The sequence below is a fragment of the Exophiala oligosperma genome (assembly GCF_000835515.1).
Source record: "Exophiala oligosperma strain CBS 72588 unplaced genomic scaffold supercont1.3, whole genome shotgun sequence".
Classification (NCBI taxonomy): Eukaryota; Fungi; Ascomycota; class Eurotiomycetes; order Chaetothyriales; family Herpotrichiellaceae; genus Exophiala; species Exophiala oligosperma.
In genome coordinates, this window is record NW_015622820.1 from 1,923,173 (window position 1) to 1,950,972 (window position 27,800).

General features: G+C 51.1%; 8 protein-coding genes across 10 annotated transcripts; 5 read left to right on the forward strand and 3 right to left on the reverse strand.

Moving 5' to 3' along the window:
- The first annotated feature begins 185 nt into the window (after positions 1-185).
- On the forward strand, positions 186-3,916 carry PV06_03486 (uncharacterized protein). The gene is made up of 3 exons (XM_016404278.1): positions 186-916; positions 978-1,164; positions 1,244-3,916. The coding sequence occupies exons 1-3, from the start codon at positions 458-460 to the stop codon at positions 3,874-3,876; spliced, it is 3,279 nt and encodes a 1,092-aa protein (XP_016265283.1). The 5' UTR covers positions 186-457; the 3' UTR covers positions 3,877-3,916.
- Positions 3,917-4,758: 842 nt separating this feature from the next.
- PV06_03487 (uncharacterized protein) lies at positions 4,759-6,969 on the forward strand. Its single transcript, XM_016404279.1, has 3 exons — positions 4,759-5,596; positions 5,739-6,039; positions 6,157-6,969. The coding sequence occupies exons 1-3, from the start codon at positions 5,306-5,308 to the stop codon at positions 6,585-6,587; spliced, it is 1,023 nt and encodes a 340-aa protein (XP_016265284.1). The 5' UTR covers positions 4,759-5,305; the 3' UTR covers positions 6,588-6,969.
- A 729-nt stretch (positions 6,970-7,698) lies between these two features.
- Positions 7,699-8,148, reverse strand: PV06_03488 (uncharacterized protein; the record flags this gene model as incomplete). The annotated part of the gene is made up of 1 exon (XM_016404280.1): positions 7,699-8,148. One exon carries the CDS (start codon positions 8,146-8,148, stop codon positions 7,699-7,701), a length of 450 nt encoding a protein of 149 aa, XP_016265285.1.
- A 98-nt stretch (positions 8,149-8,246) lies between these two features.
- On the reverse strand, positions 8,247-9,155 carry PV06_03489 (uncharacterized protein; the record flags this gene model as incomplete). Its single annotated transcript, XM_016404281.1, has 1 exon — positions 8,247-9,155. One exon carries the CDS (start codon positions 9,153-9,155, stop codon positions 8,247-8,249), a length of 909 nt encoding a protein of 302 aa, XP_016265286.1.
- A 934-nt stretch (positions 9,156-10,089) lies between these two features.
- PV06_03490 (6-phosphogluconate dehydrogenase, decarboxylating 1) lies at positions 10,090-12,413 on the forward strand. Of its 3 annotated transcripts, none has more exons than XM_016404282.1 (5): positions 10,090-10,323; positions 10,452-10,636; positions 10,694-11,145; positions 11,200-11,628; positions 11,681-12,413. In XM_016404282.1, the coding sequence occupies exons 1-5, from the start codon at positions 10,310-10,312 to the stop codon at positions 12,119-12,121; spliced, it is 1,521 nt and encodes a 506-aa protein (XP_016265287.1). In that variant the 5' UTR covers positions 10,090-10,309; the 3' UTR covers positions 12,122-12,413. The 3 variants fall into 3 exon arrangements, with proteins under 3 accessions (XP_016265287.1, XP_016265288.1, XP_016265289.1); XM_016404283.1 differs by having other exon boundaries at positions 10,500-10,636; XM_016404284.1 differs by having other exon boundaries at positions 10,090-10,636.
- Positions 12,414-12,445: 32 nt separating this feature from the next.
- PV06_03491 (uncharacterized protein) lies at positions 12,446-14,144 on the forward strand. The gene is made up of 2 exons (XM_016404285.1): positions 12,446-13,017; positions 13,068-14,144. Exons 1-2 carry the CDS (start codon positions 12,887-12,889, stop codon positions 13,684-13,686), a joined length of 750 nt encoding a protein of 249 aa, XP_016265290.1. The 5' UTR covers positions 12,446-12,886; the 3' UTR covers positions 13,687-14,144.
- Positions 14,145-17,657: 3,513 nt separating this feature from the next.
- On the reverse strand, positions 17,658-18,663 carry PV06_03492 (uncharacterized protein; the record flags this gene model as incomplete). Its single annotated transcript, XM_016404286.1, has 2 exons — positions 17,658-18,335; positions 18,490-18,663. The coding sequence occupies 2 exons, from the start codon at positions 18,661-18,663 to the stop codon at positions 17,658-17,660; spliced, it is 852 nt and encodes a 283-aa protein (XP_016265291.1).
- A 6,415-nt stretch (positions 18,664-25,078) lies between these two features.
- PV06_03493 (uncharacterized protein) lies at positions 25,079-27,551 on the forward strand (the record flags this gene model as incomplete). The annotated part of the gene is made up of 5 exons (XM_016404287.1): positions 25,079-25,266; positions 25,326-25,844; positions 25,910-26,550; positions 26,610-26,961; positions 27,038-27,551. The coding sequence occupies 5 exons, from the start codon at positions 25,079-25,081 to the stop codon at positions 27,549-27,551; spliced, it is 2,214 nt and encodes a 737-aa protein (XP_016265292.1).
- Between the last annotated feature and the right edge of the window lie 249 nt (positions 27,552-27,800).

Sequence of the window (27,800 nt, forward strand, 5' to 3'; positions counted from 1 at the left end):
TTCCCAAGCCGAACAAATCGACTCAGCCGCAAATCATTCCGCCCAGGACAACACACCAACCAGCATTTGATTCGCTGGCCGGTCACTAATCTTGGTATCACAAGGATTTTGGGAGTTCGAAACGGTCGAACTTGTTTCGCCAAAATTACACCGGCCAGAAATCCTGTGGCTCAGGTCTAGGCTGGCAACACACGACATGCACGAGCGATTCGTATGCGCCTCTTCAGCCTGAGATGTGAGATGGTTCAATTCCTCCATTTCTCCTCGACGTTTGCGTCGGAATCATGCATTTGTGCCTGTAACGACGAGTCCTTGAGCAGGTTACCGGTACTTTGCGCAAATACTCTTTGAATCATGTTAACTTGACAACGTTACTCTACGTTCAGTACGACATCGAAACTCCAATCAAGATATCAGACTCAATCTAGCCATTCGAACTTTCCATATCGTGAGCCAGATGAGTCTCATGGATGACCGGAGAGACCTAGTTGGAGGTCGTTACTATGGGCCGCCACCTCCTGAGATTGCTGTGGCACCACCAGCCAAACCCCGCCGGAAGATACGACGACAATCGCCTCAAGAAACCGTGCGCCAGTTTTGGGACAAACTCAACACCAAATACCCCGGAAAGGTGTTCACAGTCCTTCCTGACAACCCGTACGCTCGCGAAAAAGCTGCCAAGCGGCCCCTCGGTGTTGTGTCGGGCCAACGGGCTGCAAAGTCATACGAGGAGGCGCGTAGGGAGTGCGAGCATGACGTCGACCGGATCATTCGAGAATGTAGACGGCTGAACCAAAAGTATCGTGATCCGCATTTCGACATCGAATGGGACTTGAAGTCTGGGCAGCGGAATTGTCTCGATGGTTTGAGCAATCCTGGAGACTCGATGAAACCAAAGGGCGTCAAAAGAGTCACTGTACATATCAGCCTCGCTCCCTGCACTCAATAGGAGTATTACTGACATGGGCGATACTTAGGACATCTTCGACAATCCACAGTTCTACATCAATGGTCCAACAGCAGGTGACGTGCGCCAGGGCCGAGATGGAGATTGTTACCTCATGGCGGCACTCTGCGGCCTGGGTAACATGGACGGTCTGATTGACAAAGTCTGTGTGAAGCATGATATGCAGGTTGGCGTGTATGGATTCGTTTTCTTCCGAGGTAAGGCTGACCTACTTACACTGAGGGTTTCAGTCCTCGTAAGTAGTTTACTAGGATAGCTGACCCTTTTGTTTTACAGACGGCGAGTGGCAACACACCATTGTCGATGATAAACTATACCTCCGCGCACCAGACTACGACGAAGCTCACGAGGAACGGGATGTTTGGGACGATATCAATCGAGTCGACTCTGCGGAGGAGTACCGGAAAGCCCACCAGACGGGCTCGCGAGCATTGTACTTCGCCCAATGCAGTGACGAGAACGAGACGTGGCTTCCTCTGCTTGAAAAGGCATACGCCAAGGCGCACGGTGACTTCGCAAGCATTGACGGCGGGTTCACTGGAGAGGCCATTGAGGACCTAACGGGGGGTGTGACGACGGAGGTCTACAGTACAGACATCCTTGACCGTGAGGCTTTCTGGCGAGACGAGCTCATGCAAGTCGGTAAACAGTTCCTGTTTGGCTGCGCTACAGGCTTTTACTCGAACTGGCTGGACACCAGTGTGGTGTCACGCGAACGCGAGGGGATATCAGAAGGACATGCATACTCTATTATGGATGCACGGGAAGTGAAAGGAGAACGCCTGCTCAAGCTGCGCAACCCGTGGGGCAAGAAAGAATGGACGGGTAAATGGAGTGATGGGTCTTCCGAATGGGACGCAGAATGGATGGCGCTCCTTGACCACAAATTTGGTAACGACGGAGTGTTTTGGATCAGCTATGATGACCTGCTCAAGAAATATCAGCACTTCGACCGGACACGAATATTCGGCTCTGAGTGGAATGTCACGCAGTGTTGGGCGAGTGTCAATGTCAGTTGGAGCTCCGAGTACCACAGCACCAAGTTTAGTCTGACCCTCGAGGAGAAAGCGCCAGTTGTGATTGTCCTCGGACAACTTGACGACACATATTTCGGCGGCCTCGAAGGCGGGTACGGGTTCGACCTGCAATTTCGATTAGAAGCAGATGACAAGGAAGACGAAAATGACTATATCGTGAGAAGCAACGGCAACTATGCCATGGCGAGGTCTGTCAGCACCGACATCGAGTTGGAGAAGGGGACGTATTCGGTCCTCATGCGAATCACTGCAACAAGAAACACAGACAAAGACCATCTGGAGGATGTCTTGCCTGTCTATGCAGCAACGAGGAGGGAAAAATTGATCCAGATGGGTCTGTCGTATGATTTGGCTCATGCCAAGGGTGTTCATGTTGAAACGGAGTTGGAAAAGGCGGAAAGAAAGAGGAGGGAGAAGGCACGGAGAGTAACGGACAGAGAGAAACTGAAGCAGAGGATGAAGAAACTGGCAGAGAAAGACTGGAGAAGGCAGAAGGAGCGGCACAGGAGAGACAAGGAACTAGTAGAAAGAGACAGGCGAAGGAAAGCGAGAAGGCAAAATGCCAACGGTACCATGGAAGAGTCGGAAAGACCTACGAGCCGAAACATCGCGGATGCCCAGAGTGCTGATCAGTCCATCATCATCGACGAACAGAAGTCTGAACGTCCACAGAAAGATATCAGTGCGGCAGATGCACGGGGCGAATCTCAACACGTTGAGGTTATTGGCATTGGCGAAGGCACCAATATCGTAAGGAAAGCTGACAAAACAGATGAGGTCCTCGAACCAGTCAGTGGGCTGGAGATGATCCAGGAAAAGCAGGATCTCACGAACTCATCGGTCAAGTCCATTGTTGAGCCACTGGCAGATGTTCTCAAACGTGCAGACGAGGAAGACCAAGCCAATAAGCAAGGATCTGCGCCCGCTGAATCGGATAGAGCGAAACCCCCTGAGCTTGAGAACAGTGGCGAGAGATCAGTCTGCGCTTCGACCCAGACAGATCGAGAGCAGACTGCTGCCGAAACTCCAAAGCCAACAACGACCACGATACCAATTGCATCGGCAGCGCCCGAACGCTTGAGCCGCGGTACACGATCCATGGCACATAGACCACGAACTCACAGTGCGCACCAGATGCCAAATTCATATCCGCGCCGCAGTGATACAATTGACACAACTGCTGCGATGATCGGTACTGGTAGTGGCGTCGGTGAAGAAAGCCCTCACAATAGCACCAGGGAAACATACATCGTCATCCGGGATTTCAACCGCGATAACATCGACGAACTCTCCGATGCAGACTCATTCCCTCCATTCGATTGGAACACAGATATTGACATGTCTCCCGACTCATCCTCGTCGTCCGACGAGTCTTCTTCATCATCTCATCAACGGGGCCGTTACAGAAGCGTGCGTCGTCGCCGTCGCCCATCGCGCCCTGGTCCCATGCCAGGATCTCCACCGCCAGTCATCGACGTGGTTGAAAAGTCCGACGACGGTGGCGAAGGTCCCGAGGAACAATGGAATGCTGTCTGCGTAGTCGGCTTGCGCGTGTACTCGACACTCGGTGGGGACGGGGTCAGATTAAAAGTTGTGAACCCACGAGAAAAGGAATACGAGACTGAGGCAAATATAAAGAATGGTATCAACGCCAATGACTGTGGAGTGGGTGGGGACGGTACTGCCGACGACACCACGACAGCTGAAGTGAAATTAGACCCGGACGATATCTCGAAAGGTGCTGTTGTGGTGGATCCAGAGAGCAGACCTTTAGAATCCGACAGGCAACACCAGGCCAGTGCAGAAATTGACAAACGCGACGAGATGAAGTTGGGACTCATGGAGAGACACAAAAGACGAGGAAGATGCTAATAAGCTTTCGACGTTTTGTTGACTTCGCCACGCTTTCAGCTTGCAAGGATACCTGTCATTAAGCGAGACGTTTCCGACTCGTCGAAACGACGGTTTTTCTTGACTTTGCTTTTTTTTTTTAAAAAAAAACGTCTTTAAGTGGATTCGGATAAGTTCCATGTCTGTAGTCATCCGATCTGATTACACCACGTTCTTATTCACATGTAAGAGAATCTCATGTCTCATGGAAATATTCAGCCAACAAGAAAAACAGCCTGAAACAACACCGGAGTGTATCCTGTCACGGTGCAGTAAGTGGTGCATACAGTTTCCGACTACTGCGCACTCCATCCTGGGCGTTATTTACGTCAATTGGTGATTCTTTTGAGGCCTACGATTTCTCATCACCACCACCACCACCATCAGCAAGCGCAACTTGAAGTTGAAAGAATACGAGAGGTTTGACAAAAGATCTGACATGTGCGGCGTCCCCCAGGGTCCGTGCATATCGAGAGCCCAAACCTCATCATATTGAAGCACGAACCATGTGAGACCTACTCGTTACTGAAGTGTGCAAGGGCCAGCATCTAATAGCCGCGGGTGATCATCATTGGGGGTCTCGCACTATCGTTTGCTCGAAACAATACAACCTACGTATATGGTTTTTTGGGTTGATGGGTGTACGAAAGCGGCGTAAGATTTTGTATGATCCTTGATCATTGCAAAGTGTATCTCACATGAACGTGTGGAGGCGTTTGTACTTCCGTCGCGCGCCGGGAGAAAAAAATTCTCCTTGAAGTCTCGAAGTAGGAACGCAGAATGGGAGCGCACACTATTGTGAGCGATATATCCTCATTCGGTCCAGCTGGACAAGGGCAGGTCAATACATGCGAACCATTGAGGGAACGGCGTTTGAACGACTGACTACCAAGGAAAGTCAGTGGTCTACCGGTGAATCGATGGGTCGAACCACCTTCGTCTTGTTTTCCCAAAAGCTGGAGTCCCACCAAGGGGGGCACGGGCACGGTCCTTTCGAAAAGAGTATGTCCTTACGTCCACGTCCAGGAACACCTATCAGCGGATTAGTACTCGCGCTCTATCAGCTTTCGACGCATCGGTACGCCTTAGCGAATTCGACGAGACCCCTCCCCTCCTTGGGAACGGCCCATGGCCGTATTCAGGCGATGCTGGTGGTGGTCAGTGGTTCGTGATTCGTGATGGCGCCGACCTGAGGTCTCGAGTATAAAGTTATTTACGTGTGCAGGCCCTCCCCCCAGAAGCAGAGAGAGAGAAGAGTCTCTTGTGTTTCTTTTCCTCACGCCAACACCTTCCTCCGTTCTACCACAAGTCGTTGCATACCACCCCGTGCAGTGTTTCGACATCGACACTGTTCAGTGTATATACAAGACCTCCTTCGCCGGTCATCCACAACGTCGTCCACATCATCACCATGGCTCTCAAGAAGTTCCGTCTCGGTCACACCGGAGCGACCATGGGTTTCTTGCCCGACGTGCATCGAAACCACATGACTGCGTTCATTGCCGAACTCGCAGGGACATTCTTGTTCCTCTTCTTTTCCTTTGCCATTGCTCAAGTGGCCCATACTCCTCCTCCGACCGGAGGACAGGACACTCCCCCGGATCTCCTGACCATCTTCTTCATTGCTCTTGGGTTCGGTTGCTCTGTGGCCATCAATGTGTGGTTGTTCTATCGTGTTAGCGGAGGAATGTTCAATCCTGCAGTATGTATTTCCTCTTGTTTCTTTCCGACAAAGAAAACCCCAGAACACAAAGTAAATAGAAAGAGGGAGAGAGAGGAAGACCAAGCACTTGGATCCGTCGAGTCCTGGGCAGCAGCTAACTTGTTTGTCCTATATTCTACAGGTCACTCTCACCTTGGTCCTCGTCGGAGCGGTCCCCAAAATGAGGGCTGCGGTTGTGTTTGTTGCTCAGATGCTGGGAGGCATCTCGGCCGCGGCAGCGGTGTCAGCCACGCTCCCTGGACCCATGGCGGTCAACGTCCGACTGGGAGGCGGTTGTTCCATCACCCGAGGATTGTTCATTGAGATGTTTACCACCATGCAACTCGTGTTTGCCGTCATCATGTTGGCGGCGGTGAAGAGCAAGGCCACGTTTCTTGCACCTCTCGGTATCGGTATTGCCCTTTTCATCGGCCACATGCTCAGTAAGTCCACCACCTGGCAAGGAACTCACCCCTATTCCCACCCACCAAATCGACCGTCGGTGAGGTGGCGAAGGATCCGAGTGGGCAACGCAAAGAGCTAACATCGTCGCCAAACAGGCATCTATTACACCGGCGCGGGGATCAACCCTGCTCGAGCTTTCGGTCCCGACGTCGTCACCCACAGTTTCCCGGGGTACCATTGGATTTATTGGGTCGGACCGCTGTTGGGGTCCATGGTCGCGGCGGCCTTCTTCTACCTGCTGGAAGCCTTTGACTGGACCACCGCCAACCCGGGTCAAGACTTTGACGACCTCGAGGTCCAGATGATGACCCCGGCCAAGAGGACCTCCAGGCCCAACGTGGCCCACGCCCTCCCTTCCGACCTCGACCGCACCGCCACCGGGGTTTCCAACACCTTGGCCAGCATGTCCTCGGACAAGCATGCCTTGGCGGCCGCGAACGGTGGCGGTGTCGCCGTCAGTCACGATTCTCACCCGTCTCCGACGTCTACTTCTCCTCCCGCCACAAACGGCGTCAAGGAGGCATGACGGGGCGGGCGCGGGCGCATGCGTACACGGTGATACCAAGGTCGTTCGACGATATCGACTGCAAGAGTCGGGACTTGATACCAAAAAAAAGGAGTTACAGGCGGACCACGAATCAGGAGTGCTCTAGGTTGTTGGAACTTGATACGGAACTACTAATCGTCGACCTTGTGTGACCACCTCTGTCCTTTTCACGTTTTCTTGTGGGCGGTGAGGGCATAACTTTTGATCATTTGATTCGATGGTTTTGAGGGGGTGGGGTTCTACAATATAATATAGAGGAATCAGGCTTTGGAAAGAATATACATCTGTTGAGTTGAACCCATAATAGTATCATTTTCTTCTTCTTTCTCTCGTTCACAGCCGAAAAGGGAGAACCAAAAAACCAACTCTGACTTTTCCCCCCCTGACTCCGGAGAGTTGTGAGTTGTAGAATCACCCTCCCTTCACGCCAGAATGGTACATACATGTTCGTCTGTTTGGACAAGTACAGACGCTTTTGTTTTTGCGATGTTGATTTGTAGTACACAGAGGATCTACCGTATGAAGGTTTCTAGGGCGACAAGAGATGGAGAGAGAGGAACAGGTTTTATAGGTTTCGCTTTATTTTAGAGACATCCCGGAGGTCTAGATTGTTGTGGTGATTTGTGTATGGACCCTCGTGGCCCAACCGACAGTCCGGGGTTTACATGTATTATATCGCGTGCACTCGAGGCACAGAAAATCTCGTGGGGTAAAAGTATCTGTGTTATCAACAGTGCCGATCATGTTGTTCGAAAAAAAGAAGCCCGCCGCCCGATCAGGCAACGGGCAAAGATACCCAAGTACCTATTTGGGATCCGCAGGCAGACCTTTGAACAAGAGGAAAGTCATCATGCAGGCAATACGATTCATAAACAACAATGTAAAGTAGAGTGACGCGAGACTGGAAACATTGACTCGTTAGCGTCGAGCCACGTAATTTTGACATCGAGGGTCTTTGCTTGCATCCTCATATGGATCCCTTCATGCCCGAGCCCCCCCCCAAAACCGAGCAACATCAACAGCCTTTGCCCTGGTCCAACGAAAGGAGAATCCTTTGTTCCTCAGCCAGACAAAAGAAATTCCCACGCCTTTATCTTTGCCAAGACGTAGACTCGTTGATGAAGCATGATATCACGAGCACTCTTTCTTGCTTCATTGGAATTGCCCATCCGTAGAAGTAGTTGAAATTGTGCTCGCCAAAAAAGACCCGAATCAGTGAGTTATCATCCGAGTTGGATTGTCTCCGAACGAGCGGCCACACAAAGTCTGCGAGATTGGACATATCGGGTGCCGTCAATGCATCAAGGTCTCCACATACAGGATTGCCCAAGTTAGGGAGTCTAGAATGGTTCTTATGACCGACTACTTTCCTCGCGCATAGAGACCAAAACCGGTGAACTCGGATTCGTGAAAGGTGGCCTTGACTTTGAGTCTCGATGTTGGAAATCAGAGGCTTGTTCGACAGTGTAAGATTTGTGCCATCCCGACGGTCGATGAGTGAAATATATCCGATATTCCAGAGTGATGCGATCCTCAGCATGTCCTCAGGAGGCAAGAATTGTAGTTTCGCTGCCGACCTGCAAGAACAGGAGTTGAACTAGATCCACGACGAACAAGTGTTCAACACTCGGGTTGACATCAGCCCAAAACCTTTAATCCTCCCTTCGTCTTCGGCTGCTTCTTGTTCACACCACCATGTTGAACCTTGCCATGCCCGCCAGCTCCTCCCTTGCCCTTATTCTGTTTTTGTGTAGGACGCACATCTGTGACCGCCTTCTTGACCACGATTGGATGACTTCCCACGTACTTGCCGTTCATGTCTCTGGCAGCACGAAAGTAATCATCTCCGTCTGAAAAACTTACAAAGCCGTAACCTTTGGACTTTGTAGTGCGTTTTTCGCGAATGACTCTTGCTTTCTGAACGGAAGGATATTGAGAGAAAGCCTTGAGTAGTGACTCGTCAGTTACCTCGCCTGCAAGATTGCCCACGAAGATACGAAAGTGTGCTGGGTCCCACTCGAGCAAAGTTTGATCCGTCCATGAAGAGCCTCCTCCTGAGCGTTGGACAGTCTTCGGAGTATCCTCTTTTTTGGCGGTGTCTGGTTTGGTGGGCAGGCTTTGTGTAGTGGCCGGTTTTGGTAGTGAAGTAGACGGGGTAGTGCCATCTTTGTTCACATAAGCGCTCTGCCACTGTTGAATTTGTGCCTCATAATCGGGGTCGTAGCCCGGCGGGAAGCCGCTCGCCGCCGAAGAGGCATCTGCAGGAGGAACGAAGGGGTTGCGGATCTGAGGGGCGCCAGAGTACGAATTGTCATACGGTGACTGCTGCGGATATTGGGGGGCTGAGTACGGAGCTGGGCTGCTTGTGCGCAAGCTGCTCGTTGCCACGGATCGCGGGGCGAATGCTGTGAAAGCAGGTTTGGAGGAGGTGGTCGTCGCCGGCTTGAAGGCTGGGGCAGGATTGAACGTTGACTGCGGTGGTCGGGGAGGTAATGAGGCAGGAGGAGAAGGTTGGTAACCTGAGCCTGGAGGCGGAGGATATGACATGATGAATGTTTGGTCTGGCAGAGGTTACTGGTGCCTTGACGTACCGAGTGCCTCGGAGAGGATGATACCCTCCAAAGGAAAACAGTGCCTTGTTCTAATTTCCTTGAAGAGTTCGGACTAATCAGAGGGTTGGACTGGGGTGGCAGCGATAGTAGTAGTAGGGCAGTTGGGGTGTTCTTCAGCTACAACAAGACGTACTCCGTGGAATCTCGAAGACAATGACGACCGCAGCCTCAGGTCTATGTACAAATGTCGATAGACAAAAACAAATCTAAGCCGGGCCATGAAAGGAAACTATACCGAGAACAACTAGTCCGTTATCAAATTAGCCTGTTACTAGAAGCTGTGTCTTGGCAGGAGAAATTTTTCTTAAGCCGACGCGATCATTAATGGCCGAGTACTGTAGAACTGAGCATGATGATACTCAAATTGATGCGATACACCGCATGAGATGAACAATATCACCTCATCTCATGATACGACGGTGTATCGTGAAGTCTATTACCGACAAGTTCAATCATCGATTAAACCATAGCTCAACGTTGTCGTAGGTAACCCAACACATTGGCGGCTGAATTCGGGACTGTCGGAGAGGGCGCCCCAGGCGGATGTCCGCCCGGAGGTAGCAAAAGCGTCATTAATGAAGTCTCACCCCGGCATGCTGAGTCACCGCAACCTCCGTTATTCACAGAGACCTCGAGCACATGGGCGTACTACCTATCATAGCTGGTCAGGCTGATAGCTCAGCGGTCCATGAGCTCCGTCCCTCTACTTCTTTGAGATAGTGGTGGTGCCTTGATGAGTGGTCGAGAAGTAGAGATTTCATAAGGATGGGCCGGTTACCGTAGTTGGCCGACCCAGGGCGACTCTGACCCAATGGGCGACGTCTGCCCCTCCAAAGCGTTTGTTGCTTCGTGGTGGGGTCGGGATATTGCCTGCGTTGAACCTGCGTTGTGGTAAATCATCTCTAATCAACATATTTCTCTCATATTCCCCTGTGTCGCGGCCTTTCGTCTCTGCTTCTCTTCTACATTCGTGACTCTCGTCTTTTTCGGTGCATTAGACAGAGACTCGACCTCTTACTCCCTACTCAAACCTCTTACACTGTTCAACCATTTACACTACCATCTTCCACCACCATCTCAACAGCTACAATGTCTGGTCCAGTGTAAGTCCGCTCTCCTCTACCCCCAAGGGCTATTGAATCTAGCAAGCTACGCTCAAATTGACCTTGCTGCTTTGCTGCTCATGTTCCTGGAATGTATCTCCCGATTGACAATCACGATGCTGACTTAGTGCGCGATTGGCCGGCCTCAAGGTCGGTCCTGCGCAGTCCGAGCCCAGTGGTGATTTCGGTCTCATCGGCCTTGCGGTCATGGGTCAGAACTTGATTCTGAACGCAGCTGATCACGGTTTCACTGTCGTTGCCTTCAACCGAACTGTCTCCAAGGTCGATCGCTTCCTGGAGAATGAGGCCAAAGGTAAGCGGCACTTTTTCCCCGGTCTTTTTTGGCGGGGGCTAATGGCGACCATGACAGGCAAATCCATCGTTGGAGCTCACTCTATTGAGGAGTTCTGTGCTAAGCTCAAGAAGCCTCGTCGTATGATGCTCTTGGTCATGGCTGGTCCTGCTGTCGACGACTTCATTGAGAAGCTCCTCCCCCACATCGACGCCGGCGATATCATCATCGATGGTGGAAACTCCCACTACCCCGACAGCAACCGCCGAACCAAGTACCTCGCCGAGAAAGGAATCCGCTTCGTCGGTACTGGTGTCTCTGGTGGTGAAGAGGGTGCTCGTTACGGTCCATCCCTGATGCCTGGTGGAAATGAAGAAGCATGGCCATACATCAAGGATATTTTCCAGAGCATTGCTGCCAAGTCCGATGGTGAACCATGCTGCGACTGGGTCGGTGACGAAGGTGCTGGCCACTACGTCAAGATGGTCCACAATGGTATTGAATATGGTGACATGCAGTTGATCTGCGAGGTAAGAGATATATTCCGGCCACTTCCATACTGCCTCCGGTGCTGACATTTTCAGGCCTACGACATCATGAAGCGTGGCCTGGGTATGAGCTACGCGGAGATGGGTGACGTCTTTGCGGAGTGGAACAAGGGCGTCTTGGATTCTTTCCTGATCGAGATCACTCGCGATGTCCTCCGTTTCAACGACGACGACGGCAAGCCTCTCGTTGAGAAGATTCTTGATGCTGCTGGTCAGAAAGGTACCGGTAAATGGACCGCCATCAACGCCCTCGACCTCGGTATGCCCGTGACTCTCATCGGTGAAGCTGTCTTTGCCCGTTGCTTGAGTTCCATCAAGGATGAGCGTACCCGTGCCTCCAAGCTTCTCTCGGGACCAACCCCCAAATTCACTGGAGACAAGGCCACTTTCCTCAAGAACCTCGAGCAAGGCTTGTACGCTTCAAAGATTATCTCTTATGCCCAGGGTTTCATGTTGATGCAGACTGTGAGTATCCCTTGGATACGAGAGAACTTTTCATTGTTAACCAGAGGTACAGGCGGCTAAGCAATACGGCTGGAAACTCAACAAGCCATCCATCGCCCTTATGTGGCGTGGTGGTTGTATCATTCGATCCGTCTTCTTGAAGGACATCACCTCAGCCTACCGCCAAAACCCTGATCTCGAGAACTTGCTCTTCAACGACTTCTTCAACAAGGCTATTCACACTGCTCAGCCTGGCTGGAGAGACGTTATTGCCTTTGCTGTTCAATCTGGCATTCCCATGCCTGCATTCAGCACCGCCTTGGCCTTCTTCGATGGTTACCGCACCAAGGACTTGCCTGCCAACCTTCTCCAGGCTCAGCGTGACTACTTTGGTGCCCACACTTTCCAGATCAAGCCAGAGTATGCCAACGACAAGTTCAAGGTCGGCGCTTACACTCACGTCAACTGGACTGGCCGTGGTGGAAATGTCTCCGCCTCTACCTATAACGCATAAACAATCATGTCAACCATTTGTCTTTTGTCTCGGATGATGGGACAAACAGGCTTTGGTGAAAAGGTGACGGGCTTGGACAAACATTCATGGTTGAAAGATGGTGCCGGTTATAGTTTTGAACCATGACTGACTGGTCGGGCATGTAACCTCTCACTGCCCACACAATAGCTAGAAATTGCATTGAAAAGTTTTCGGTGCAGAATTTTTGGGGAGTATGTATGCATGGTGTGGATGATCAAAAGGTCTTCTATGCTTTGAAACAAGACAATGATACTCGTTCCAACTAGAATAATCGATTGTTTCCTGTTGAGCCGTTTGAGTGCCTGACCTCAGGGTGTTTGGTACGAAATGTCTAAATGGCCCTCCGTAGAAGGTGCGGAGAAGGAGATTCGGCGAGAACCTTGTGCGACACGCTCGATCAGGAAAAGACCACTGGAATTTAGGGAAATTGTCCTGCGCTCGACTCGACTTCATCCAAATAATTTGACTTCGCGCCTCCCATCGGCTCGCCTTGCGCTTCATTCTCACACAGCGCTGTCGTTCTGGCGCCTGGCGTATCAGTGTGGATTGGCGTTCGATCGAAGCTATAGACCATCGTGACTGCTCGGCTTCAAGTTAGTCTGGCTGTCACTGTCTCTTCGCGCCATACTTGACACTGTCCTTCCTCTCCTTCTCCACACCTCCACCTTAGCCGCCGCCGACGGCTTGCTTGATGCTTTTGAGAAGAGACGCTATACACTTGGAGTCTGTGTCATTTTCCTGAGAATGGCGACAGACTCGAAGCGCCAGAATGCAGGAGCAAGAGTACCGGTCGCCTTGCCGAAAGGTGAGCCTGTGCAACCGGCTGCGTCCCCTGTGCCTCTGGACATCGCCCTGCAACAAGTCATCGGAAGCAGGTAAGAATAATATCGCCATGAGAATGGACCCTTCACTCACTCTGCTGCAGAATACGTGTGACGACCGGTGCACCGAGTCAGGTATCCGTCGAGGGCACTGTCTACACGGCCGACCCTTTGACCAGCCTGCTCGTCCTCAATACGACTTCAGTTCCTTCAAACGGTACTACATCGACCTCTCTCGTGGCCCCTACAGGATCGTATCGATTTCTTCCAATCTCACAGATCACCGGCTTCCAGGTCCTTTCTCTTCCTCAGCAGCCTACCGAGATAACTAACCCTGCTCTTAACACGATCGATACCAATGCCGTACAGGCTCGCTTGGCAAGAAACATCTCTGCGCAACAGACTGCTCAAGCCCGGTTGGGACCAAAGGGAACTACACCTACAGACCAGGCCCTTTTTGATGCGCTCTCGAGAACACATCCGGCGCGCTGGGTTGGCAACGTCATGCTCATTTCGGACACATACTTGATTGAAAAGCCTTACACTGCGGCAAATGTCAAGCTCTCTGAGGGCTTGCACGGAGACATCGACCGCATGAGAAAGGTGGTGGACATGGAACGGTCCAAGGTCACATTGAAGCTGTCCAAGAATTTGATCGATGGCAAGATGGCTGCTGACAATCTGGGAAAGGCAACTACAGGAGGCATCAAGAAAGGTGGTTGAACAATCACTCAAGGGTACTGCGGTGATAGTCGACCGAAAATCTGACAACTTGACTGACCTCAAGTCATCTGGGTCAAGAGACACGTGCACTCAAGTCGGCGGAAATCTTGGGAGAAATACAGAACAGGAGGCCAACCTACTTGGAGACTGGGGTGGGTTATTTAGAGACAGTAAGACTACTGTCTAAGCAAACGTGGCTTGTTCGGTATGTATCTTGTTATTGTATCAATGGGGTACATACTCGCAACATCTTCTTCCATGGCATCATGGACGAAGAGGCGAGAATTAACTAGATACAAAAGTATCAATCCCCTGGATCGTCTCGAGAGATATTACGCACTGCTCATTCCAAGCGTTTTGGTGCCCGGACTAGGCAATAGAAATAAATACCAGTAATCGGGGTAAAACGCTACAGAGATGTACAGAAATGCCGCAGATACTTCAAGCGTCAGGTGCCTAGGTCAAATTCTTCCCTGATTCTGGTGCATTAGCCAGTTCTTGAAGTACTTCCATAAGCCCGTCGTGCGAATAGTATAGGTTGTCAAATGTTTTTTTCTCATCAATATGGCACTACTTCGCCAGCACATTCAAGAAATTCCTCCCTCAAAAGTTGGACAAAACTAGGGACCAAGTACAGATTGGCACTGCCGAATTCGAATACTACTAGTAACTGTTAAGACCAAAACACTCATTCTCTAACTTGTGATGGGCTACCACATTCGTACAGTGTCTCCTGTTGCTAGCAACCTACCTAGGTATCTGCATGAGAGAACTCAAGTATTTGTCGTTGACATTCGGAAATTCCCCTTCAACGTGGCTATCTGCATGTACTCAGTTAATTAGTAGGTCTTCAAGTACTTGACCTAAGCGGAGCTTCAAGCTTCACTGGCCCCCACCGAGTTTGTTTTTTTTTTGAATAAAAAAACAAATTGAGTCTCGTTTTCGAATCTCGTTCAAAGAGGAAGCTAGCTTCCTTTGCTGAAAAGGTGAAGCTCGCGTGTACCGACAATGGTTCTAGAATCAAGGTATAGTCAGTCTAGTCTGCCTATTTGTAGCGAGAAAAGCAGGGGCTCCTACCAAGGGTGCTACGATTGGCTGATGTCATATGAGTACGCATAAAGATGTGAGTGAGTGCCTCTGCCTTTCCTGCGGAGTAGAGCAACAAGTAAATAGACATGCATCCAATTAATCAGGTTTTGCGAAGTTCTAGTCACGGAATTAATCTTGATGCCCTATGAAGGCCCGTACGAGTGTCAGGCAGTAAGGGCGATTAATCGATGACTATAGACAGAAGGCTACAGTACAAGTGAACAAGAACGTCTATAGAGGCTGCAGAAGCGTTGCAAGGCTCGCAGCGCGAGCCTAGAAAGAGTCACTACCGTGCAAGGAGTACCTCTGAGTTCGAGGTTATTGTTGTCGAGTTACAGACACGCCCTGAGTGCAACTGGTGGAAGGTAAATCTGCAGAGAAGGGCGTTTTCTTCAGGATCAGTCATATTTCTAGTACTAATTAGGAAATCTAAATATCGTGGTTTTTTTCGATTATTATCAGGTTCTTCGACAGAAATCTTATCTCGGAAGAATTTCAGAACGCAGTCGGGCCCGAGAAATTTCTCTTGAAATGTCCACGGCGCCAATAAAGGATTTAGGCAGATCAAAGCTACTCTGCTCTTTCGATTTCACGTATATGCATAGCTTTTCTCAGTCCCAGTCCCCTGGATCGGCTGGAATCTCACCATTATTCATTCCCGCCAGCAGGTTCAACGAATCCATCGTCCAGGGTTCGTACTCGTACCCTGGTGGTAAATTTGTATTTTGGAAGGGTGCTCCGCTGACAATGTGATTGACTGCCGCCTGCCACTTGTCGTATACGTATTGCTCGGGGTTGTGTTCGCTGGTCCAGCGACCTACCGACTTGGCCGCGGCGAGAGGGTCTTTCCGTATCAGGTCAAAGTCCTTTTCCCATTTTTCCTTGTTCCTAAAGCCTTGTTTCTGGGCACATGAACTTCTTTCAAACCTAGAGAAAGCGGGGTTAGTAAAACGCTCAGTGATTGCCAAAGAAAATCGATAGGAGAAAGCTGTTTGTACCTCAACTTCGTATGAACCCTGGTAGCCAGAGTGATGTTATTCTTGCCGGAGAGTTTCAAACAGGCCGCCAGAGAAATTCCATCCTCCATGGCTTGTGTTGCGCCGTTGGTCGAATTTGGGATGAATGCGTGCGCCGCGTCACCGATTTTTATCACCCTTCCACCCGGTGACGTCCACGTAGGATTGGGGTCTCGCCAGGTGATTTTGTAGTCGACAATGGTGCCAGGTGGAGTTCTTTTCATGATTGCCGGTATCCTCTCGTCCCATTCGAGTCCAGTCTCCTGGAGACATTGCAGGGCAAGTGAAGAATCCTTACGCGTCGTCCACGTTTCCTCTGCCTCGCCTTTGTCCTTTTGCACCCGGTTAGCTTGGACTAGGTACCCTGTATCATGGATTTATTCTCACCTCATGAGTAAAAAGCCATGTGGTGAGGTCGCGAGATACCAAGATGATAACTTGACCCTTGGGGCTCATGAACACGTCGCAGTAGTCCGGTTGATCCTCTGTATGGAAGGAATAGTATTTCGAAAGGACAGGATCTTCCTGGAGGATCATCGTGGGGTAAGAAACGCGATACACTGACCATCCACTACTCACGGCCTTTGCTTTCCCCGGGACAATCTTTCCTGCCTTCGTTCCGATCCCGTCAGCGGCAACCACGACATCCGCGTCGAAACGCTCTCCCCGGTCGTCAATCGCGTAGGCCTTGTCTTCAGACTCTCCATACTCCGCTATCCGCTTCCCAAACATGATCGGTATGCCTAGCGAAAGGGCGTGATCATATAATGCTCTGGCCAGTTTGGGTCGGCTCACTGGAACTGGTCGCCAATGTGAAGCTTCAGAGAGCCTGAGTGGGCCCCCAATCAAGGTTCCATCGTACGTGTACATGATCATGTCTGGTTTGTAGATGATATTTCTGTAAGTTTCAGCCATTGGAGGCCATTTCTGAAAATGATTGATGGCGGATGGTCCGATGCCGAGAAAGTCTCCTGCGTTGGGAGGGTGAGACGGTCAATCCTGGATTCGAGGTCTCGCAACTTTGAAGAACCACACACTCACCAACCCCCTCAGCCTCGTTCCTGCTTTCCACCACTCTGGGGGAGTGGCCTTGCCTGTAGCATTCAATTGCTGCTACCAAACCTCCTAAGCCAGCACCGACGATCAGGACCTCAATGTTGGACAATGCTTCGCGTTGCATTATGTTTGGAGCAAAACCTTTCTAAGCAGGTCTGACTATCACCGTCCTCTATCACCTCCTAGCACTGCACAATGTCCAGAAGAGGACGATACCAATCTGACCTCTGCCTGTATATCAATTGATCCTCATCTGCATGTAAGCGGAGAACGTCTTTCTAAGCCGCGGAATTCCATTTGACGCAAGTTCCTACGCGGAGAAAGTGGGCCAGGGCAGAAGTCTGGAGTTAAAACTGACCTGGCAATACTTTATTGAACGTCGCGACAGGTCGGCGCCGACAACTTGTGATGACAAAATGGAGGCTTGCTAGCATGTGGGCGCATCGGCGCCGGAGTACGGATTCCTAAAAGTCTTGTCCTCCAATGTTCACACGGGACAAGCATTTGGAAATGTTAGATACCTCTTTGTCGGCATCGGAAAGCGGTTTCGTTACCCACAAGGCGAAAAGGCATCATAATATTACTACAGTATAGTAGGTATTTTATGTTATCCCTGGGAACTTTGGCCGGAGGCATTATCGTTGGACAGCATCACCCTTCTTCCAACAACACTTTCCAAAGACTGGCATCGTGGTCTTCAGAGAACCCTCCAGACCAAATTCATCGACGCAAAAAGACCCTCCACTTCCATTCAGTAGGGCGTTGTTGTTCATATTGGTCTCTGTGCATTCCTATAGGGCCCTTCTCTACTCATGCTTTGGCCAACTTGAAGTCGTATTGGAGTTGAAATTGAGCCTTGGGGTTATCCTCGAGAGGCAGGAAATCAACAACCAGGCTGTTCCTGACGGCGAAAACGCTGTCGTCAAATACGTGCTTGTCCCGTCTATCGAAAAGCTCTGTGATTATCGTCTTGTAGCCTGGTGCCTGGATCATGAAATGGATATGCGCCGGCCTCATGGTGTGACGATCCAAGAGCTGCAACAGGAGCCCGGCCGGCCCGTCGACGGGGATCGAGTACGTGGTCGGTCGAAGACAGTAGAAGCTGTACGTACCGTCCTTCCCGGTGGTGAAGAGACCCCTCAAGTTCATGTCCACTTGGTAGGGGTCTTGTTGTTCGTATTTGCCGTTGGGCGCCGTCTCCCAGATATCGATCACGGCCTTTTCCACCGGCTCGCCCGTGCTGGCGTCGAGAACGCGGCCGGACATGAAAGTGAAGTCACCGGCTTCGATACCGGAGACGATACTGTCACCCATCGAGCGTCTCGGGGCGTTCTCGCGCCAGAAGGGTCCTAGCACCGTAGGCTCCGTGGCTCCATCGTCCGCGACAACATGGCTGATTTCGTCCACCAGTGCTTCAAGGCCCAGGACATTGGCTAGTAGATTTCCCTCGTTTCGCTTGTCATCTGACATTCGCCCCGACCAGTTCAGCTGTACGAACCAGAATCCAATCTTTAGCGCAGATTCCCAGGCAAACGGCATATAGGAAGAAGAAGCTGGCCCTTTGAAGGGGGGGGGGGAGCCCGTGAGCAACATGGGTGCCTGTGGCAAAAGATTTGTAAAGATGAGTGAGTGAGCAACCTACCAATTCAATTGCTTTCCGAAAGTCGTCGGCCGTGATTAGGTTTTCTCGACAGAAGTCATGCAGGTGCCTTGTCAAGCTCGCTACAATTTTTCGCAGCCTCGCATCGCTTTTGGGGCCTGTTGCATTGACAACAGCGTTGGTAAAGTTGGGATCGAATTGGTATTGACGAGACATTTGTTATGTATGACGGTAGATCTGATCAGATCGAAACAAAGGTCGATTATCCTGAGTCCTGTATGTACGTGTGTGTAACTCGTGATCGAACGGCAAAATCAGACTCAGGTTTTGTCCTCGCGAGTTGCAAAAAGTCCTCAAGGCCGGTTTTGAGCAAAGTTTGGATAAACCACACAATATCTTTCGCTGCGTCTAGAACATGAATCCACGTTCGAAGACGGGACGGTTGTGTGTTCAATTGATTATTGGGGGGCAGAATGCGAATGCAGCCGACCAAGCACACGACCCTCGTATTCTTCGGCGCCGAAACTACCATCCAGACAGACTACAAGCAAATGCAACATACCCAGTCTAGACGACGATCCAATCAGTCCAACCTTTCGTAGATTGAAATTGCTGCCATGTCTCCGACAGTCCCAGCGACATGTATTTTGAACTTGGTAGGTAGATTGCCGGAGTTGCAGAGTCCTGTTCATTGACTACCGCTCAAGAATATATTATTAATTCCGATACTATAGCACACGTACATTTCAATAGGTTTGAAGACCACAAGGCTCGGTCGGTGACAGATGAAGTTTCGGCAGATCTAGAAATCTACCTCCATTATGTGTATGGGCTGGCCTTCACAAAGCCGACTAAGCCACAGCCCCTGGTAGTGGAGCTATCATATCCGAAGCGCAGCGAGCAAGCCCACATATTGCGTATTGATCAAGTATTGACACAAGAGCCTGTGAAGGCCCTGCACGAGAAGTACTATGTAGCAATAGTAGCAATAGATTGAGACGTTTCTTGTTTTGCGATAACCTTGTTCTTCGCCAGGGAGGTGTGCCAGGCTTTTCCATCCCGTTGGAAAAAGTCATCAACTTGCTCCAGTGTGAGCCGAGCATTCTCGGGCACAATCAGGAAGATGGTGACGAAGATGGCCACCTCCACGGCAAAGTAAAAGTAGCCCACATTCGTTCCCCAGTTGCCGTAGGCCGGGTTGATCATGTATGGGGTCCAAAAGTTGCAGCCGAATTGGAAGACGTTGTTGACTGTAATGGCAAACGCCTGGCCATAAGTCCGCAAACGAATTGAGTGCATTTCTGCAGAGGCAGTCCACATCGTCGGCGCAATGAATCCCCCAAAGAAAAAGGACCAGATGCAGAGGAATGCAACTACGGCTTTTTTGGCTGTGTCGTTGCCAGCTCCCAAAGCTGAACTGACGACGGCAAAGATGAGCATACAGATGGACATGCATCCGAAGCCTGTCAACATAGTTCTGCGGCGACCCAAGAAATCAACGGCAAAAGGCCCAACCACAGCGCCAGCAACAATGCAAGCGTTGATGATAACATTGATGAGGAATGGGTCACTGATGCCGACTCCGGAGAGAAAGATGGCGGCGTAGGTGAAAATAGCAAAGCCACCGGAGAGCGATCCTGCTGTGGGGATAGTTGTGGCAATGAGCGTACGACGAAGGTTGCTACGGTGGAAGATCTCGGTCCATTTGGTGGTCGATGAAATGATTCTCTCCACTTCGATTGCCGATTGCACTTCTTTGACCTGGGTTACCACTTCAATAGAGTCGGGAGCTTTGTGGTAGTAACGGCCAAAGGACTTTCGTGCCGCCTCTTCCTTGTTCCGGAGCAGAAGCCATCGAGGCGACTCTGGGAAGAGGAAAAGCACAACACTGTACACCAGCGCAGTCGGAATCTGGCATAGGATAGGCGTCTTCCAGGACCAATTGCTCAAGAACGAGGAGGAACCTAGGCAAACTGCGGCAACGGCGAGTTGTCCCACACACTGACCTGCGGCGAACAGGGCGACCAGGGATCCACGCCTGCTGGGTGGAGTGACTTCGACGCCGTACATGGGTCCCAGTGTCTGGAGTTGGCCCATACCGACTGCGCCGATGCATTTACAGACGACATAGGCCGTGTAATTCTCCGCGGTCCCAAGCATGCCTGAAGCGCCGACAATGATAATCAAGCAACCCAGCTGAAGGGCACCTCGGCGGCCGAGGTAGTGACCTGTGATGCCGGAGATGGCAGCACCCAAGCCCATGAAGAGCATGTAGACAGAGCCACCCACGCTTTGAGCAGTGGCAGAAAGGCTGCAATACTCGACCATGCCAGGGGCATCTGGGGGAGCACCTGGGGTCGCATTCGATGGGATAGTCTCACAATGACCATACGCCTTGTTGAATGCCTGCATTTGGTACACGGTTCCGGTATAGCCAACGTCGAAGTTGAGCATCCATCCGGATAGAGCAGTCCACACGGAGAAGAACACTAGGAAAGGGGTAACGCTGGCAGTGATGTCCTTGCTTAGCATCGAATGCTCCTGGGCCGTGATGGTGGTGTTAGTTGCAATGCTTTCATCGTGCTCTGGCTTTACGCCATCCTTCTTGCCGTTGATGTAGCTCATAGTGATAGTTGACTAAGTACCTCCTGGGTCGAGAGCCCAAGCTCATCAGACGGAGCACTCGAGTACTTATAGACAGCGGAATGGAGAGAGCACCCATGAGCTTTGGGTGGTAAGACATTTGCATCCTGACCAAGAGTCTCCTGCTTCCCCTGGCTGTGAACCCCAGATTCTGTAGTAGTGGGTCACCAACTTGAGCTGGTCGGCTCCCAAGAAGGGGTCTCGGCCCAATCGGCCTGATCTCAATTGAGACTCATTGCTTGATTCTGTATGCACCATGTTCTCACAACTGAGGGAGGCTCAGCAGGTATCTATCTGCCAGAGCCTAGAATCATAAAGGTCTCCACTTGAGCATGGTTTGTGTTTGTACGTCGGCGCCGACTTATCTCACACTGTGAAGCACTGATTCACATGATTGCAGAGTTAGAGAGACTCAAACACATTCAACGGTCGGCGCCGGTCTTGCTCAGTCATTAGACTAGCCTCAACGATAGCCCCCAATCATCGTTGCCTCGGCATAAGACAGTGTCCGTCGAACATATATCCGCAACGACCCAACAGAGTCTGTCATTTCACATGATACAGGCAGTCATAACCCACACACGAGACCTAGCTCGAACATGGGCTCAATATCGCGGGATTACTCTGTTCCTGCTGAGTCCAAGCGGGCGCTAAAGGACATGATTCTAAATCATCCTGGCCACAAGGACCTTCCTGCTCAATGTCACAAATACTTGGATCTGGTAAAGTTTAGCGGTCACGATGAACCCCGTATGGCGATCAACTGGCGCCTTGCAGAAAGCATTGCTTCGCTCAAGGGCCTGGAGGCCATTCTCATCAATCATTTGCTTGTCGAGAAGTATGGCATTGCGCCTCAGGAAGTCCACATAAACACCGATCATGCACAGTTGTTCCTGATGTCCGCCATCATTTGCGAAGTCAGCCCCAAAGATGAGAACGGCCCTATCCAGCCAACGGAACTTCGCGAACTCAACAAAGCTCATTCGAAGTATTTTCCAAGCTGGGACTTGCATGAGCAGGTATCTTCAAATTACCGCAAGTCGGTAACAAACATCTACAAAGCTCGTGGTGGTCGCTGTTTCCATTTACATGCCAGCTTGAATCCAGATCCATCACTTCGAGCAATCGGTCTCCCGCGAGACATCCCGGATCTCGACACTGTGGAGTCATCGTGGGAGCCCTTTTTCGACAAGATAGCAGAAAAAGATGCGATTGAATGGGATCAACAGTTGAATGAAGGTGCTAAGCAAGCGGCCACAGTCTGTTGGACTACCGGAGAGTACGCCAACACTGAGCAAGGCAAAGCCACGGAGCACATCGGTCTGTACCAGATACACCCGTATCTGGACCCTGCATTGCGGTCTGGATGGTGGAGAAGTGTGGAAAGCACATCGGTCGAACGTCCACTAGCGGGATTAAAGATCGTCGACTTCACAAGGATTGTTGCCGGACCCTCAATCGGGCGCAGTCTTGCTGAGCTCGGAGCAAGCGTGATGCGAGTCACCGGACCACACATTGCTGACTTCTCTGGCTTGCATCCCGACTTGAATTGGGGTAAGTGGAATTGCCATCTTGACCTGCGAGAGCCTGAGGATAAGTTCAAGCTCAAAGAGCTTCTTTGGGAGGCAGATGTGGTTGTCAATGGCTATAGACCTTACGTCCTTGATAAGCATGGTGTTGGATATGAAGATATCTTCAATATCGGCAAAGAACGAGGCCGAGGATTTATCTACGTGCGTGAGAATTGCTACGGCTGGGTCGGGCCATGGTCTCATCGCAGTGGCTGGCAGCCGATTAGCGACGCATGTTCTGGGGTTTCGATGGGGTTCGGACGAGCCATGGGCAACGATGAGGCTGTCACCCCAGTGCTACCTAATTCGGACTATTGTACGGGCGTCGCAGGCTGTTGCGCGGTCCTCCAAGCCCTCGTGCTCCAAGCAAAAGACGGGGGCTCCTACCTTGTCGATACCGCCTTGAATTACTATAATCGTTGGCTCGCTGAACGAATTGGGGAGTACCCTCAGGACGTCTGGGAAGAGGTTTGGAATCGCAATGGCCGCGAGGTATTTCGAAACCACCACAACATGAATTTCACGCTGCCACGATACATGAAGATGTTCCAGCGAGAAGGTTTGTTTGATCTCAACTTCTTTGAGGTTCGATCCTCGGGCGCACTGGGAGGCTTGAAGCTGCGCGTTCCCAAACCCGTCCTGCAATTTCCACCTGGGACCGTCACACTTCGCTATAATGTCGGAACCCGTGGAAATGGAGTCGACCAACCTCGATGGCCAGAGGATTTGAATACTGAGGTGGTGAAGTGACCATGAATAGTGCTATACATAGGGTAGTTGGAACGTATGCCCATACCCGTGAACTCGGCCAAAGCTATCATTGTGATAATTCTACAAGATCTAGCAGCCTTTGCAAAGTATAGCGAGCCAATTCTAACTGTGCTGCTCTAATTCGAAGTCTGTTGAAGTGTACATGGAGAGTTGTAGCAAATACTCCATGGTCGTGGGGCGACCTTCGAAGAATATCACTGGGTGGATGTACCCCTCTCAATGTACTGTCCCCTTAAGTATACAGGGATTGGCGCAATCATCGCCCAAATTCGTCAGAGACATATAAACAAGACAAGGTACTCATTATACGATCCTCCCTTTTCAGGGGAAAGCTTGATGTTCAATCCGACCAAGATGGCTTCGTCCCAGAATTTAAGTGTGCAGTCTATCTGTGCCACCCTTCAGCGAGACTATTCTGCTTGTGACGTAGGTGAACGTCGCACAGCATAGGAGGTTGTCCCTCTTTTGTCCATCAAGCTGATCGGCCTTAGATATCAGATGCACTCCTGAAATTGAATGTCCCTGCTGCAGGATTTCTGGTAGATCTAGGTAAAGTTGGACCTCTCTGACAGCCTTGGAAGGAGCTGATATCAAGTGTATAGCTCCGTTACAAGGTCTGTCACGCAAGCCACACCGGATTGTGGCTCCGGTCAGCACTGTTGTCTTGGTGCCCAAGTCGTGGAGCGATGCGTCAAGCTTTGTCCCTCCACTGCCACAGGCCTCCAATATTCCCCAGGGAAAGAACTGGACGGACTGTCCGCCTCCAGGAGCTGTCGTCCTGATACAGCAGCCAAAGGAGCACATCTCCGCCATACTGGGGGACATAATGGTCACCAGACTTCAGAAGCGTGGAATCCTCGGTGTAGTGGCTGATGGAAGAATACGAGACTTGAAGTCCTGCCGGGAGGTCTGTGAAGAAGGTTCATTCCAAGCATGGTCCACGGGTGTATCTGCTGCACCACCGTCACTGGAGGCAAAGCCGTGGGCATACGACATCTCCTTAAAGGTGGGCGATGTCACTGTCAACCCTGGTGACATCCTTTGTGCGGATGAGGAAGATGGAGCGGTCGTCGTGATACCCAAGGCACAACTACAAGCCGTGTATAAATTGCTGCCAGTTCTGAAGAGAGCAAGCGACGGCGTCTTAGCTGACGTCCAAAAGGGCTTCAGCCTGCCTGAGGCAGTACAGCGACATCCAGATTTCTATAGCAATTACAAATGAGGTGTGCTCATCTGCCCGGAGACAACTACTTCGCATGGGGTTGGCTCCTCACCGAGGCACTGAGACAGCAAGCTTTTGCAGACTGGTTGACACAAAGACTCTCAAAAAGGGATTTCCCTGCACAAAGGATGCCCTAGTCCACGGCGTTCAGGCAATTTTGACCTTGTAGACCCTGACTTTCCATTCGGCGCCGACTTGTTATGGGATATTCCGCCATTACGAGATATTTGTCAGCCGAGAGAGCCGACCCACCCATCACGACTTGCAGCCGAGAAACGGACTCGGCGCCGACTTTGACAGCCCCAACTGGATGACTTCCTCGAGAAAATGAGGCTGCCACCGACGAGAATCGCAGGGTGAAGCTCATCTTGAGAGGCCACTGCCCGCGATCTGGGCGGCGCCGTCGACACGTCGGTCTCTCGGTATGGCTTCCATCAACGGTCCGTATGACCGAAGTACCAGCGAAATCAGAAGACCTCGAGCTTGTATTCCTTGTCACGAGCGCAAGGTCAAGTGCAACGCGAGCTTCACCGGACTACCTTGCTCACGATGTATCCAGCATGGACGTGTTGTGGCCTGTGAATGGGTCCCGTTGCCGGACCGATCTTCGGCGTAAGTCATGATACCCTCCCTCGCCTGGCTCTCTGCTGGACTCTGATTTTGTGAGGAAGGAGACGCAAGTCCCGCAAGAGACCGGAGAGCAGTACTGATGTGCAACAACGGCCACTGACAACGGCGAATCGTGTTGCTTCGAATCATGCCGCTTCAAGCTTCATCCTGCCTGGCGACCACAGCCCATCCAATTCTGCCACATGCAGTGCGCCGACAATCAGCACATCGGCGACCAGCTTCCGACAGTTTGCTGACGGTGAAGGCGTGACGGAAGAAGATAGTCAATTAGAGACATGCCTACGGATCGCTCGCGCCGAAGACGACGACGCTGCTGACCCGGACACTGAATCGTCGGTGTCGCAGCAGGGGAGAGAAGTCTTCACGTATCACGGTGGCGTCGATCCGACCACGATTCTTGGTCAGGCGTTGAGCCATCAGAAGCCGCGTAGGTTCGTGCGACTCTTGTTGCGTGAATCTAAAAAGGGTGCCAGGCCAGGCCCTGGCAACGCCCCTGACATTAAGTCGGTGGAATACCTACAAAGTGTGGGTGCTTACGACCTTCCACTTTTGCCAACATGGTAAGCATCACATTCCATCTTTGTGTGCTCACCGGATCGTTCTCTCTAACCCGCTGAGAATACAGTGAGAAGTTAGTGCGGCTCTGGTTCCAGCGATTGTACCCGTATCTTCCTGTTTTGGATCGGCTATCGTTCATGAAGCAGCTGTCAGGAGGAAGATGCTCAACTTTCTTACTACAATGTATCTTCGCGAGCGTTGTCCCGTACGCTTCTTCCGAGCTACTTGCCGACCTAGGTTATGCCGACCGTTCTGAAGCTCAAAAGTCGCTGTTCTTCAAGGCCCAATTGCTCTACGATCTAGGCGGCGAAAGATCGCAGACGTGTATACTCCAAGGATCTTTGATCCTGACGTCCCAATATTTCGCATTCGGGCTGGACAAAGATCTCCGATACTGGTTGAGCAACGCCGTCAGGATCGCCACGCAGATGGGACTCCACCGCAAGCAGATTGTGCATCAGCTCGATCCGGGGAGGAGGAGACTGTTCTCGAGAATCTTCTGGGTCATGTACTCCCGAGATATCATCATGGTGATGGCTGGACGCTTGAACATCCGTGCATTGGACGATCGATTTCTCGACATGCCTGACGTTACTGAGGAGGACTGGGAGGACGAGTCCGACGACCAACTGACTCAATTCGGGCTGGCACCGATATCCTCGCTCGAAAAATCATTCCTCGTGCACTACTCACGATTGGCTCGAATTTGTATGCCCATCTTTTTTTCGTGCGTTCGAGACTGTGACGCTGATTCCCATAATTCACAGCTGCCCGATACGTCGAATGCTTCCGACGTCCAGACATAACCCCAATGAGAAACTCGTGCGACGAGATCGAAGCATGCATGGTACGATGGCGAGAAGGCCTGCCTCTTGAGCTTCGAACCGAGACTGTCCTCCAGTGGTCGCGTGATAACATATGGATCCTCGTGCTCCGAGCCCTAGCGTACCGATTTGAATGTCTCTTTTACCGAGATGTTTCGAGCTTGCCGCCGGGCGACCAGCAAGATGATTTTCAGGGGCAAGCTGCACAGAAACAACAAAATGCCATGTTGGAACTTGACTCAATCCTTCGTCGTGTCATGCTGTATGACCTGATCGAGTTTTGTCCATTTTCAATGTCTGTCAATCTCCCTCCCGACTTTCTTGTTTCTTTACTTTCGAAGCCGAGCCGTCACTAATGTCATTTTCTGCAGAACCACATGTGCTTCTGCCATCATTGCGATGCACATCGAGCACGTCTTAGGCCCCAAGATAAGCCAAGTACAACGGCAATTGAGTCTAACGAGCATCCACAGCGGGTTAGCCTTTCTGAGAGCGAGCTCAAAGCATTGGGATAGCGTCAGATGGTCATTGCGCATGTTTGATGCAATCGTTGCTCGAGCACGGCTTCGTCTGGCTTCGTCGGAAGATCCTCTGGTGGATCAATCTAGTACGCGCAATGTACCTTCCCACCAGTCGTCCACGACCGTCGGCCCAACCACGAATGACCAAGGTTCACGGTCACAGGGAACTCAATCAAATCCTCCTGATTTAAATGACATAAATAGGTTTCCCTTTGTGACGGACGTTTCCTTTTCCGAAGGAGACCATACGTTCCATTTCGAATTGACAGCAGAGGACGCTGAATTGGAAGGCAACTTCGATGAGATCATGATCGAAGACATGTTTAGTACAAACTCCTTGCAGACGTGGGCTTATGGGCTGTGAGATTCCCACTGAATGCACCAGAAGAGAAGCTGGTCAATTTTCGTGTGGTCTTCAAGCACAGCCTGCTCAGAATATGCAAGGTAACTGAAGATTTAGCTGATGAGTATCAGGTGTCTGGCAGAGCTCTGCCGTTCAAGGAACTGAGGATGACCATCTGGAATGATTTCATATCACGCTCAGGCTGTTCTGACGGTTCATCATAAGGCCACAATTGGTAGCTGCACCCGTAATAAAGGCCGGGGCAGAGCT